Source organism: Garra rufa, chromosome 9 (assembly GCF_049309525.1).
Source record: "Garra rufa chromosome 9, GarRuf1.0, whole genome shotgun sequence".
NCBI lineage: Eukaryota > Metazoa > Chordata > Actinopteri > Cypriniformes > Cyprinidae > Garra > Garra rufa.
In genome coordinates, this window is record NC_133369.1 from 4,369,743 (window position 1) to 4,383,326 (window position 13,584).

Below are 13,584 nucleotides of genomic sequence, written 5' to 3' on the forward strand. Positions count from 1 at the left end.
TCAAAGCTGAATTTTCAGCAGCATTACTGCAGTCTTCAGTGTCACATGATCCTTCAGAAATCATTCTTATATGTTGATTTTATCAATATTATTAAAACAGTTGTGCTGCTTAAATCGATTTAAAATATTGAAAAATAATTAAATATTATTATTTTTTAAAATAGCTGTTTTCTATTTGAATACATTGTAAAATGTAATTTAATCCTATGGTCAAAGCTGAATTTTCAGCAGCATTACTCCAGTCTTTATTGTCACATGATCCTTCAGAAATCATTCTTATATGCTGATTCTATCAATATTAATAAAACAGTTGTGCTGCTTAAATAGATTTAAAATATTGAAAAAAAGTAAAATAATAAATATTTTTTAAGAATAACTGTTTTCTATGTGAATACATTGTAAAATGTAATTTATTTCTGTGATCAAAGATGAATTTTCAGCATCATTACAGCAGTCTTTATCACATGATCCTTCAGAAATCATTCTAATATGCTGATTTGGTGCTCAAGAAAAAATTCCGATTATTATCAACGTTGAAAACAGTTGTATTTTTGTGGAAAGTGTGAAATATTTTCATTTTCAGGATTCTTTGATTAATAGAAAGTTCAAAAGAACAGCAATTATTTTAATTAGAACATTTTGTAGAACATATTTTAAACATATTCCAAAGTTTTGAATGTATCATGGTTTCCACAAAATATTAAGCGGCAGACATAAACCGATCTATCTATGCGATAATATTGACACAAAACACAAAAACATACAGTTGTTTTAAAATAGGATTTTATTAGGATTTTCTCTTTTGGTTGAAATCTAAAATCTTCATAGAAACATATATAGATGGACCGTAAACATGCAAGAAAGAGATTTCGGGTGCTCTGGAAGACTGAATGCATCTTGGACGTTGGGGATGAAAAGTTTAGGCATTCCGAAAGGAAAGATCACAGTTCTTTCTCTGCAGGCCGCAGCCTGACCTGTGCATGCCGCAGCAGAACCTTTGCTTCATTTATCAGTGGTATCATAGAGACTGATTAATGCCTCTGACTGGGGGGATTCGTTACGACAAAGGAGAATCAGTGTCTGATTGATGCGTTCAGACGGGAGGAGCTTTCAAAGGTCTCCTTCAATATGAAAACACATCAGCGTCTCCCACACTGGGAGTGTGTGTCCGCCTGGCAGGTCTCTCGCTGTTACGCCTTCCTCTACTTTGCTAAACGCGGTACTTTTGTGAGTTAAACAACGTGATCAAGTGCATACTGAAGAATGATTCACCACAGGAACTGGCATTTGCATTGAGGAAAACCATGATTTATCATCACAGTAATCAAAGTAACACCCATGATGCAGTTTTCCAAACACAAGAATAAAATTGAGCAATTTGCATGTTCAAGTCCTTGGTAAAAAGACAGTTGGGGGTTGTTCCAAACCCTAGTGAGCGTCTACCAAGAGTAGAATAAAATTAAACCTTTGGTCCCCTTCAGAAATGAGTATTTGCTGTTTAGAGTAAAATTACGAGTTTTGGCCAAAATTGAATTTGCATAACATGCATCCTTCATGAATAAGGCAATTCTAAAATGCACAGGGAAAAAATCTAATCAAAGATGGTTGTGTTTATTGTAAATATATTCTGTTCTGTACTGGAAAAATATTAATAAAAATATGCTGTTTCATCTAAACTCCATGAGCATCATTCTCTCAAGGTGGCTCGATAGGGTTTGGAACATATTGTACATCAGTACGCAGGACATTTCTTTGGCATAAGTTAAACTCAAAATCAGGTTGTTTTAAGGCCCAACATATTTCTTTGCATACACCCAGTGTTAAAAATGTTTCATAGCAGTATATATAGCTCTCGCTCCGTCTCTTTCTCCAATTCAGTGCATTAATATCCCCACAGGGGTCCTCTGTGTGTTTGTTCCAACGCCTGCGTTTAAGGAAAAAAGGCAACACACAAACAAAACTGGGACAGTTGGGAAATGAGGTACACATGGTTCATTTAACACTCATGCATCGGTTTCCCAACCCCAGAGAAAAAAAGCTTAGTGGTTTTCAATGTTAAATTATTCATCGGATGACACGTTCTTTAAGTTACGCTCAACAAATCAAATAAAAGAACACTCGTTTCTGAACAGAAGTAACAGGACGGACTCATGACTCTTTCTATTTACAGAGAGCATCATATACATCGCCCCCTATACTCTATAGAACACTAGTCTGAAACCGTAGTGGACATTACTAACTCAGAATAGCCATGCAATGTGAGAAACGTGGCAAATGAATTTCTAAATCTCGCCAGAAGATGTGAGAGTCGCATTGATACAAGCAGGAGACAGATGTTCCTGCATCCTTGTCAAATTCTACACCACGCCCAGATAAGTGGTTCTCTGTACTGGAGAAAGCACACTTTTCTTGGCATTTAGCCTTAACCCCAGCTCTTTTGTATCTTGATGCTGAACCGCCAACTGCTCCGATTGAGCTAGTATCAACCAGTCACAGAGAAGCATGAGCAGCATCCACACACTTGGAAAATGCTGGGTGACAGTGTAAGTCCGAAAGGAAGAGTCCTCAGCCACATTCATTGTCCAAATTCGCTCCGTTGAGTGGACTATATTAGTAAACTAATGTTGTAAATAGTGAATGAGGGTATAGGGGGTGATTTCAACAAAGCCACAGTGTAGGTCATGAAAGGAAGTGTCATTTTGCTGCCTCATGTGTAACTCGTACTGGCTGAAACGCCAAACAAATCTCTTAAATACTCTCATGTAAAATAAATACAGCATAGTTTTCCAAATTGGAACACAGCTCCAGAAAGACTTGGGTTTAGTTCCCGTGATGATCAAACAGTAGACTCTTTCAGACCCTCCTGGGCTGCGTTCTTGCAACCGTAGAGCCACTTTATGACCCGTGCATTTCTCTCGATAATGGACACACCTGTTGGGATCTGCTCCGCAAGCTCCTCCTGGAAAATCCCTTCGCCAGAGTGTCGGGAAAACTCGCTGGGCTCCGAGCCACCACCTCCAACACTCCTTAGTAGCAGTGAGAGCGTGTCGATTGAACTGGCCCCGGTTAGAAAGTTCTCCGGGCCGAGCCTTTCCACCATATCCAGATCCAATCCACAGTAGTCGAAGAAGCGTTCCTGCTCGGACATGGCTAGCGAGCAGCGTAGTCGCAGTTCTGACTTGGAGCGTTTCAAATTGGATCGCATCTGGGGAACGACTGGCTTCCAAGGGTCCATGTCGTTATTGTTGGGATTTTTGGTGCTGTTTCGTAAACTGTTAATCACGCAGTTCTTCTGAAAACTAGTGTTGTCGTTTTGCGTCTCGGGCATTGAGTGCTCTCGCTCAGATTTGCTCGATCGCCTGGTTTCGTTTCCACCGTCTACAGTGTCTTTGTCATTGGACCAGGACATTCGTGAATCCCCGTCTCGAGAGGAAGAAGCCTTTTCTTCGCTTATGACCATTTTATGAGCTTCGCTCCCACTGCTCTTTTCCCGCATGGATCCCTGGAAGAGCCGTCGTACAAAGCTGTATCCCTTGATCTCTAAGTTGCCATTGGCATTTTCGCCACCGCTGCTAGGACTCTTGCACTCTTTCTTCTGTCTGTAAATGACCAGGGAGTCTGGACGCAGCATGCGCTTGCCATTGCTCCTGCGCATTATTGGCGCACTATGCGGGGCGACTAACGGAGCAGTGGTTGGAGTTCTTGGAGAAGGTACGGGAGGCTTGTTTGCATTGTTGCGATTGTTGGTTTCCACATCGGTTTCATTCCGACAGTTTTCTTTCTGGAGACTGGTGTCATCCTCATTTTCATCCCTCGAGAACAGTGGTGCAGAGAAAGGCACCATTTGATTTCGAGGCAGGAGGACTGGTGTTGAAGGAGTGGACAGGGTTAGGTTGCGACGGGGCACCGGTGGAGGGGTCGCACAGGGGACTAACACAGGCTCCTGCTTTGTGTTGATGACCTGTTGAGTCTTGACGTACTTTGCCTTGTCGGCTTCCAGTCGCTCTACGGCACTGATGGAACGACCCCTGCTTCCGGCATCCATCTGCCTGCGCAGGTAATCGGGCCCCTTGTTTAGGAGCCGCAGCGGAGAAGGTGAACCAATGGGAGTCAAGGGCTTCATTTTACAGTTTTAGAAAAATGCATCCAAACAGAAAGGACAAAGCAACTGCCTTGCCTTACAAAGAAAAGTAAACTCTTTGGGGATGAAACCACCTTCTTCAAGAGCTGATGTGTCTAGGATTATAGGTCCATTTATAGGACCCCTAAGAATGTAGATTTTCAGGCATTCTGAGAACCCGAGAGGTTTAAGCAACAGACTTGCTGTTAGGATTGACTATAATTAGTCTCTTTACTGGGTGGTTATGGAAGAGTGACAAATCGATATCTCCATGCAGTATTTACACAGGCATTGGGATAAACGGGCAGGGCATTGGGAAATCCTTTTTCCGCAATCCTCAAATCCCAAATGAGATGTTCTCTTCACCACAGAGCATCAGAAATAGCTGCCAGTGCCTTTTTTTCCTCCTTGTTCAGTTCCATTCTTCTGTTGATCTTTTCAGAGAAGGTCGTCTTGGGGGAAGAGAACTAATGAGCTTGATTATTTGCTTTTTGATAGCCGTCTAAGGTCTCTGGGTTGAGCTCCTATTGTCCTGTGGCGTTACGGTTGGGTTGACCTATACAGCTGGCGCTGGGGCACTTCAGAGTTTGATAGACAGAGGTCCTGTCCTGCTTCTTCTATACCTGGAGCCCTGTGAAAACAAAAACGGAAGAGAGTTAAGACTTTTTAGCATTTCTCAAGGGAGATCCGATCTCCCAAGGCGTATGCCATATGGCAGCACGAACAGAAGTCCCTGTAGCTTTTTGTGAGCTGACGGAGTTGGCAGAAATTCATGTCTGGGGCCACAGGCAGCGCCATTAGCTTATGCATGGACTGAGTTGACTTCACAGCGCTTGTTCATTGAACTAGTCCTAAATAACAGTTCACTCCTACAAATGTGCTGTCCTACGCAAATTTAGTGGATTTTAGCTTTAAACCAAAATGCATAATACATGACATACACTGTGTTGCACGTGGAATTTTGCCCATTTACCCTCAGATGCATTTAGAAAGTCTATTAAGGGAAACTGTGACCATGTGCATTCCGACTGCAGAGGTAATGGCCTTCACCATCAGCATTAGCTTAACCCACATGCCACATTTGCATTCCTTGAGGGCTTTGCTAAATAATGCATGACTGCGTCCATATTTTAAAGACCCCAAAATCAGCTTATAAAAATATTTCCTTTAAAACGTAGGACCATTTACTGCATTTTGAACACACTGCAGTGGCTTTTACAACTCTCTGCATGGTTTTACTGCATTATCGATAGTACAACAGCAATAACAACTCAAAGCTTATGATTCATGCAAAACAAAAACAATTTTGACTGCATGGTTGATTCTGAAAGGAAGGAGACATTCGAAACATGACGCATCAAAGTGCTATTTTTGTACTCCCTCGCAGGAAAAAAAGACAATACACATCATTTTCAAGTGAATACGGCCCGGTGACCTAGTAAACGGGAATAACTGCAGAACTGTGCTTTGTTTGCCAGTTTCACTATGAAGAGCAGTCATTTACTGCAACTAAAAACAGGTGTGTGCTGGTAAATTGCAAGCTCTATTTTTCTCTAACCGGAGAAAAAACCCTAACATAAAAGAAACCTCATGCACTTATTTAAGATGACTTTCTTTTGTAAAACTACAGCACCTCTCATGTACCTCGACCCCCACTAAAGCCCTCGTCTATAAATCTACTCAAAAGGGGAACTGCAACATTTTCCAGATGTCAGACAGTCCGGGAAAAGCAGCCATTGTTTGGGAAAGTTCCGGGAAAGAATTCTGAACAGGTGTTGAGCATGAGATGGATCTGGATTTAGGGACTTTCAGAAAAGAAGTGAGCAACAGGGGGTCCCAACTCAGAAAACACCACTTGTTTAGCCAGTTGGGCTGAGCGATACAGCTAAAACAGTGTTTAATTTTTCAGCCATTTGGTTTGATGATATTCAAAAGTTTACATACACCTCGCAGAACCTGCCAAATGTTGATTGTTTTACCAAAATAAGAGGGATCCTACAAAATCCATGTTATTTTTTATTAGGTACTGACCTGAATAAGATATTTCACATAAAATACATTTACATATTTTTTTAGAAGAACAGTGGACAGTTTAACTGTTCAGGACAAACAAGAGACTCATGAACAACTATCACTAAATAAAAAAAAAAAACACATCTGTAGATCATTCAGATAACAACACAGTATTAAGTATCAAGTGTATGTAAACTTTTGAACAAGGTCTTTATAAATTCAACTATATTTTTTATTTGTGGACTATATGTGAACATCCTTTATGTGAAATATCTTGTTCAGGTCAGTACTAAATAAAATAAAAAAACATGCATTTGTATGATCTCTTATTTTGGTCAATTAATTAACATTTTGCAGATTCTGCAAGGTGTATGTAAACCTTTGACTTTAACTGTATTTGCTCTGAAATGGCTTGCAACTGTTTTTTTATTAGATGAACCACCAGCCAAATAGACTCAAAATGTAGTAAAAAGCTTCTAAAAGCAGAACCACCCTCAGTTATTTTCATTTATATGCAATGCATAATAATAAGCAAATGTTTACCATCCTATATTTTTTTGACTAAAACATTATAATATGTTAAATCATGGCAATAAATCAAACTCTAACACTGTTCTTACTATTAAAGTTTATATCATAGAAACTATTAAACACTCTCATACAAGTTGCAAGAGACTGTGTTGCATTGTGAATATTAAATACATATTTCCAGCTAGGGCTGGGCAATATGGCTGAAAACTATATCACGATATCAGTGTTTCATATCGGTCGATATCGATAATTATTGATATTTTTATGACCCATTTAAAATAAGGACCAGGAGAAAAATATATTACACTCAAGCATTTTTATTTTAAACTTAACCTGCCTCTGATCATAATCCCCTCAGTTATTAAGACAGAAATGTCAACAACCATGGAAAACTCAAATAATTAAACATAAGTCTAAAGTCACAATATACACTTAATTATCTCTTAATCCTCAATTCAAACCCCATTCATTGTCGATAAAGTGAATGGTTTAGGTAATGTGTGGCCCAGAAGTACAGCTTGACCACAGGTCAGAGGTTGTTGCAAAGTACTTGGCTGATAATATTTATTTCTGCACAGATTGCTGGTTGCCAGTAGCCAACATTACTTCTTTCCCGGTACTTTAGCCTATACTTTGTGTAATAACGAACACATTTATTTCAGTGAAAAAATCCAAAAAAAGTCCAAAACTTTCAACATTTTGAACAATAGGGCCTTACAATCTTTTTTTTTTTTTTTCAGAAATTCTTGTTTTAATTTTTCTGATAATAAAATGAAAGCAAAATCACAGATTTATTTTTAAAAATAAAAATAAACAGAGATTTACTGTTAAAATTAATACATAGAAGAAAAATTATATTCAGTTAAAAAAAGGTTTTATAATAATAGTATTTTTTCAACAATTAAGTGGTGACTCTTTCTTTATTGTTTTATGTAAATTATTTAAATGTGATCATTTAAACACCTACATTATACTGTACAGTAATACAAGACTAATATGGTTCTGTCACATTTTAAACCGTACTTTTATTTTGACAGGTTGCCTTGAAGTTTCAGTGTGTAATACAGTATGAATGATGCTAGTTTCACTAATGAAACGGTAAAATTGATAAAAAGTGACACTCACAGCAGCTTTGGAGATTTTTGTCTGTTCATGTGAGATGCAAAGGCCAAAAATTAGCGGGAGCGTCACGTGTGCAGTATGCGTGTAGTGAAAATAAAACGCGTCTCCTCCATTCATACATATAGAGCATAGAGATATAGAGGCAAACGGGAACATGCAGGATTCATATTGAAACGGTCTTTTTGCATTTCAGTTTTCACAGACACTAGTCCATATCGCGATCTGAATTAATTAACAGACCAACTTTTGATTTATTGGTCCAAAAATCGACGAATTCCGCGGCATTCCGCCCTATAGTAAAGTCCGTTTTTATGAATGGAGTCCGCGATCCCGTCTGTGAGTAGACATTGTAAACGCGCGATCATGTAGAGACAGAAATCAAATGCCGTCGTGTAAATAAGATAAATAACATAAGGCTATTTAGTTTGTTTAATACAACAACATGGACCCGTTCTGTAGGAAAGATAACCTTAACTTCTATTGTGGTCTGGCGCTATGAACTGAACGTTAAAGGGGGGCTGGGCGGGCCGACGAAGAATACAAAATATCGAACGTTTTATCGAACACATTTTATATTGATATCGATCTCTTGTCTATCGCGATATATATCGTTATCGTTTTATCGCCCAGCCCTATTTCCAGCTCTATTAGCCAGTTGCGCATTACTAATAATAAGGATAACCCGTCAGGTTAATTCAATTAAAATATGCTGCACAGTAGTATGTTTCATAGTTAGCACAAATTATTTTTAGCCTTGTCTACATCACTATGCACTTAAGGCTATTATTGGCTTGTAAATGCATTACCTCACTAATATAGATCTTTCCAAACCAGTGTAACAGCTATTTGACTGCTGGATCGCTGTGTTTAGGACAGAAACAGGGCTAATAATAGGCAAGCAGAGGCTTGAATTAAAACATGCTCACATCTCTGAGAGATTTACTCACGGATAGAATAAAACGCTTGTAAACTCACTTCTTCCACAGAAACCAAAATTGGGCCTAGTGGCTTTCTAAACAATAAAATAAAAAAAAAAATCAAATAATTATTATGTAAATTTACAAAATGTTTGCGAATATGTATCACAAATTGTATGCAGTTCGATGAGTGGTCTGACTGACTCACAGATGAGTCCTTTTAAATGAGTCAGTTGAACCGATTCAAACTGAATCAAATCAAAGAACCACATCAATCAACCTATTTGTTCTCGAACTGGACATTTAATTTACAAGATTTAAATCTCTGAGAGATTTACTCACTGATAGAATAAAACGCTTGTAAACTCACTTCTTCCACAGCAAATCACCAAAACAATACAATAAAAAATAAAATAATTATGTAAATTAACAAAACGTTTGCAAATATGTGTGATAAACTGCATTGAGTTCAATGAGTTTGATGCGTGGTCTGACTGATTCACAAATGACTCCTTTGATTTGATTCAGTTTGAATCGGTTCAACTGATTCATTTAAAAGAACCACATCAATCAATCTATTTGTTCTTGAACTGGACATTTAATTTACAAGATTTACATCTCTGAGAGATTTACTCACTGTTGGAATAAAATGCTTCGAAACTCACTTCTTCCACAGAAAAAGCACCAAAATCAGGCCTAATGCTTTCTAAATACTAAAATAAAATATGAAATGATATTTTATATATGTAAATTAACAAAACTTTTGCGAATATGTGTCACAAACTGAATGCAGTTCAGTATATGTTTGATGAGTAGTCTGACTGATTCACAGATGACTCTTTTGATTTGATTCGGTTTGAATCGGTTCAACTGATTCATTTGAAAGAACCACATCAACCAACCTATTTGTTCTCGAACTGGACATTTAATTTACAAGATTTAGTTCTCTGAGAGATTTACTCACTGATTGCAAACTTATTTCTTCCACAGAAAAAGCACCAAAATTGGGCCTAATGGCTTTCTAAACAATAGAATAAAAAATAAAATGATATTTATGTAAATTAACCAAGCTTTTGTGAATATGTGTGATAAACTCTATGCAGTTCAACAAGTTCGATGAGTGGTCTGACTGATTCACAGATGACTCCTTTGATTTGATTCAGTTTGAATTGGTTCAACTGACTCATTTAAAAGAACCACATCAATCAACCTATTTGTTCTCGAACTGGACATTTAATTTACAAGATTTACATCACTAAGAGATTTACTCACTGATAGAATAAAATGCTTGTAAACTCACTTCTTCCACAGCAAAAGCATTAAAATTGGGCCTAATGGCTTTCTAAACAATAGAATAAAAAATAAAATGATGTAAATTAATAAAACTTTTGCCAATATGTATGCGGTTCAACAAGTTTGAGTCTGACTGATTCACAGATGACTCCTTTGATTTGATTCAGTTTGAATCGGTTCAACTGATTCATTTAAAAGAACCACATCAATCAGTGGACATTTAATTTGCAAGCTCATAACTCACCTAAAGTATTATTAAGTCAGAGACTACACTAAAAATATGTAAATAAATAGAAGCTCAAAACATTACAGTTCCACTGGTTTCATCACTTTACAGTTTTTTCACATGTTCAGAAGCACCCAAAGCGTTTCCTCCTTTACATTAGTCAGTATTACTCTCATTGGCTCTAAAGAGGCAAATTAATGACATGAATCTTCGTCTGTGTTCCTCTTTCTCTCTTTTGAGGGCTGATCTGCACCGTAATAGCTGCGGCTCTCAATGGCTTGTAATTAACCCCTGCTAATCCAGCCTCCTCTCATCTCACTGGCTTTCATGCTGGTGTTTCTTTGAGTCTCAGTGAAGTTGGTGGGCAGACCGTCTGCCTGAGGGGAGGCCAAAACAGCCGTCCAACAAGGTCAGAGAGAAAACAGATGTTTTCTGTCAAGCTGCATCGAAAGCCATGAACTACTGACACGACAGAAAAAAGACAGTCTTAACCTGTTTTACTAATTATAAGTGCTTCTTTTATGTCCTGAAATATGTTTGGTTATATGGAAGGGAAAGGATTCAAAAACTGTGCATAATGTTTAAAGCATATTATTGAACTCTAATAAAATAAATCTTCGTTTTAATAGTGAATTTCCTTGATTTAAACAAAACAAAACCAAAAAAAAAAGTAAAAAATAATTTATAATTTTGTATTAATAATTAAAAAAATAATTTATTAAAATATATTTAATAGTAATTTAAATTATTAGTAATAATTAAAATATAACTTATTTTATGTGTGTGAAAAACAAAACAAAACAAACCACAAAAAGTGAAAAAACATTAATAATTAAAAATAATTCATTAAATTTTTAAAAATAATTTAAGTAATATACTTTAAATAATTGTATTAATATAACTTAATAATAATAGATTTAATTACATATAACGTGTGTGTGTGTGTGTGTGTGTGTGTGTGTGTGAAAAAAACACACATTTAAAAAAAAATATTAAAATAGATTTTAATAATAATTAAAATGAATTAATTGCAAATAATTTAAGTAATATATTTTTAAAAATTTTATTAATATGAATAAGTAAATGAATAATACATTTAATAATAATAAATTAAATATAACAACGTGTGATTTTTTTTTATTATACTAGATTATATATATATTATATGTATACTGTGTGTGTGTGTGTGTGTGTGTATATATATATTAACAATAATTGCATAATCTCAATTAAATCTTGTTTTCAGAAGTCAAAATTGTTACGGAAAATAAAATTCAGAACTAGTTCATGAAACATTATCCTTCTGTTATCTAATATTTCAGGATATTTAAAAGGAAAATACATAGGCCAGGATTTTTTTTTTTTCAGTTAAAAAAGTGCATGTTACATAATTACATTGATTAATTAACTATATATTTTTTTAATTTAATGAAATATTTTTTTTCTTTTAAATAAATATTAAAATGTAACTAATATTTGTATATTTTATTCCAAATAATAAAATGCTTCACTGCTTGTTTTAGATAATAATAATAATAATAATAATAATAATAATATGCAAAATGATTTACTTTTTAGTAAAACTTTTTTGTCAAACTAATCAAAATATATTTAAAAAAAATCTAAATGTATTTTTATTTTTTTAAATATTCCAAATATTCCATTATAATATTTTAGAATACTCTAATAGTTCCAGACAGTAAAACATATTAGTTATAGTCCGTGCCATAAATTTAAACTGAATTTTATTACATCCAGTTGATAAAAGTTTAATGCTCATAATTAAAAGCACCCGCAAACAGAGCAGAACGTGTCTGTCCCACCCAGTCTGAGCAGCCCAATTACATTAAAAGGTCCCGTGTTGGACTCCGATATAAGACTACAAAAGGCTCAGGACGTCCATCACAGACCAGCTCCTGCATTATTTATCGGCGCAGACAATAGAGGCCTGTGGCTGTGGAGATAAGAGGCTGGACTGAAAGCTGCGGCTCATTAGGAAGAAAAACAGAGAGAAAGAAAACACATGACAATAAAACTCAACAGACACAAACACTCTACAGACACAAAAGCAGAGGTAGCATAGATCTCCTGAGCATAGAGAGCTCCTGAGTGCCATTATGTAGTTGATGTATGACGGGCGGGGGCTGGACAGGCGTACGGGCCACGGGAGGGTCACGAGGGACCTCTTTAAAACACCACAGAACCCCCTAAACCCTCTCCAAATTATGAGCTGGACACTTAACTGACTCGGTGGGCGTCTATTGTCATGCAAACCTGACAAATGTGAGCCGGAGACTCTGGTGACTGGATGGGAGTCCGCTGCAGACGGCTTGTCAAATGGGCACCGTTTACACCTGGCATTAACAACGTTACTGATCTGATCACAGTCGGTTAGGGATGAATGCAGGTGTAAATGAGGTCTGGAACGTTTGTGATTCAGTTATTTAAACTAATTTGCAGGTCAAAAATGCATATGGTCTGGTGAGTCTCAGGAAAATTTATATTGAAGTAAAAATCGAAAATAAAACAATAAATTAAATTGTACAAAGAAAAAATAAGGGCCAAAAGTTTTATATTGTAGTATGCAAAAATGGACCCAAAAACTTTTGAAAAAAATTATTTTTACTTTTCATATGATATGAAACAATTCCCTTTCAAAGTTTTTATTACTTGGAATTAAAAAGTAAATAAAAAAGCTAAATATATACACAACCAGTCAAAAGATTTTGATCAGTTAAGATTTAGTTTTTTTATAGAAGTCTCTTCTGCTCGCCAAGCCTGCATTTATTTGATCAAAAGTGCAGCAAAAAATATTTTTACTATTTAAAATAGCTGTTTTCTATTTGAATAGATTTTAAAATGTAATTTATTTCTGTGAATAAACTGTATTTTTAGCATCATTACTCTAGTCTTCAGAAATCATTCTAATTTCATGATTTGCTGTTTTTTATTATTATTAATATTTAAAACAGTCAAGTAATTTTGATGAATAGAAAGTTCAGAAGGTCAGCATTTATCTGAAATAATTATACACTATACCAAAAGACTGGAGTCAATATATATTGACATATATTTATTTATTTATTTTATTTTAATTTTTTATTTTTGAAAAAGTAATGATAGAAATTAATACTTTTTATTTAGCAATGATAAAAAAAGTGATGCTAAAGACATTTATAATGTTACAAAAGATTTCTATTTTAGATAAATGCTGTTCTTCTGAACTTTCTGTTCATCAAAGAAACCTGAAAAAATTCTACTCAGCTGTTTTCAACATAATATTAATAATTAAATGTTTTTTTAAACCGCAAATTATAATATCAGAATTTCTGAAGGAAGGCATGTGACTGGAATAATGGTGC

General features: G+C 35.7%; 1 protein-coding gene across 1 annotated transcript in view; it reads right to left on the bottom strand.

The window, feature by feature from the left end:
* Window positions 1–766: 766 nt before the first annotated feature.
* Window positions 767–13,584, bottom strand: part of fam110d (family with sequence similarity 110 member D) — a 16,808-nt gene continuing 3,990 nt past the window's right edge. Inside the window, exon 2 of the mRNA XM_073847278.1 lies at window positions 767–4,751. Within this exon, the coding sequence (XP_073703379.1) occupies window positions 2,837–4,123 (1,287 nt within the window). The 5' untranslated portion in view covers window positions 4,124–4,751 and the 3' untranslated portion in view covers window positions 767–2,836. The remainder of the gene's footprint in view (window positions 4,752–13,584) is intronic.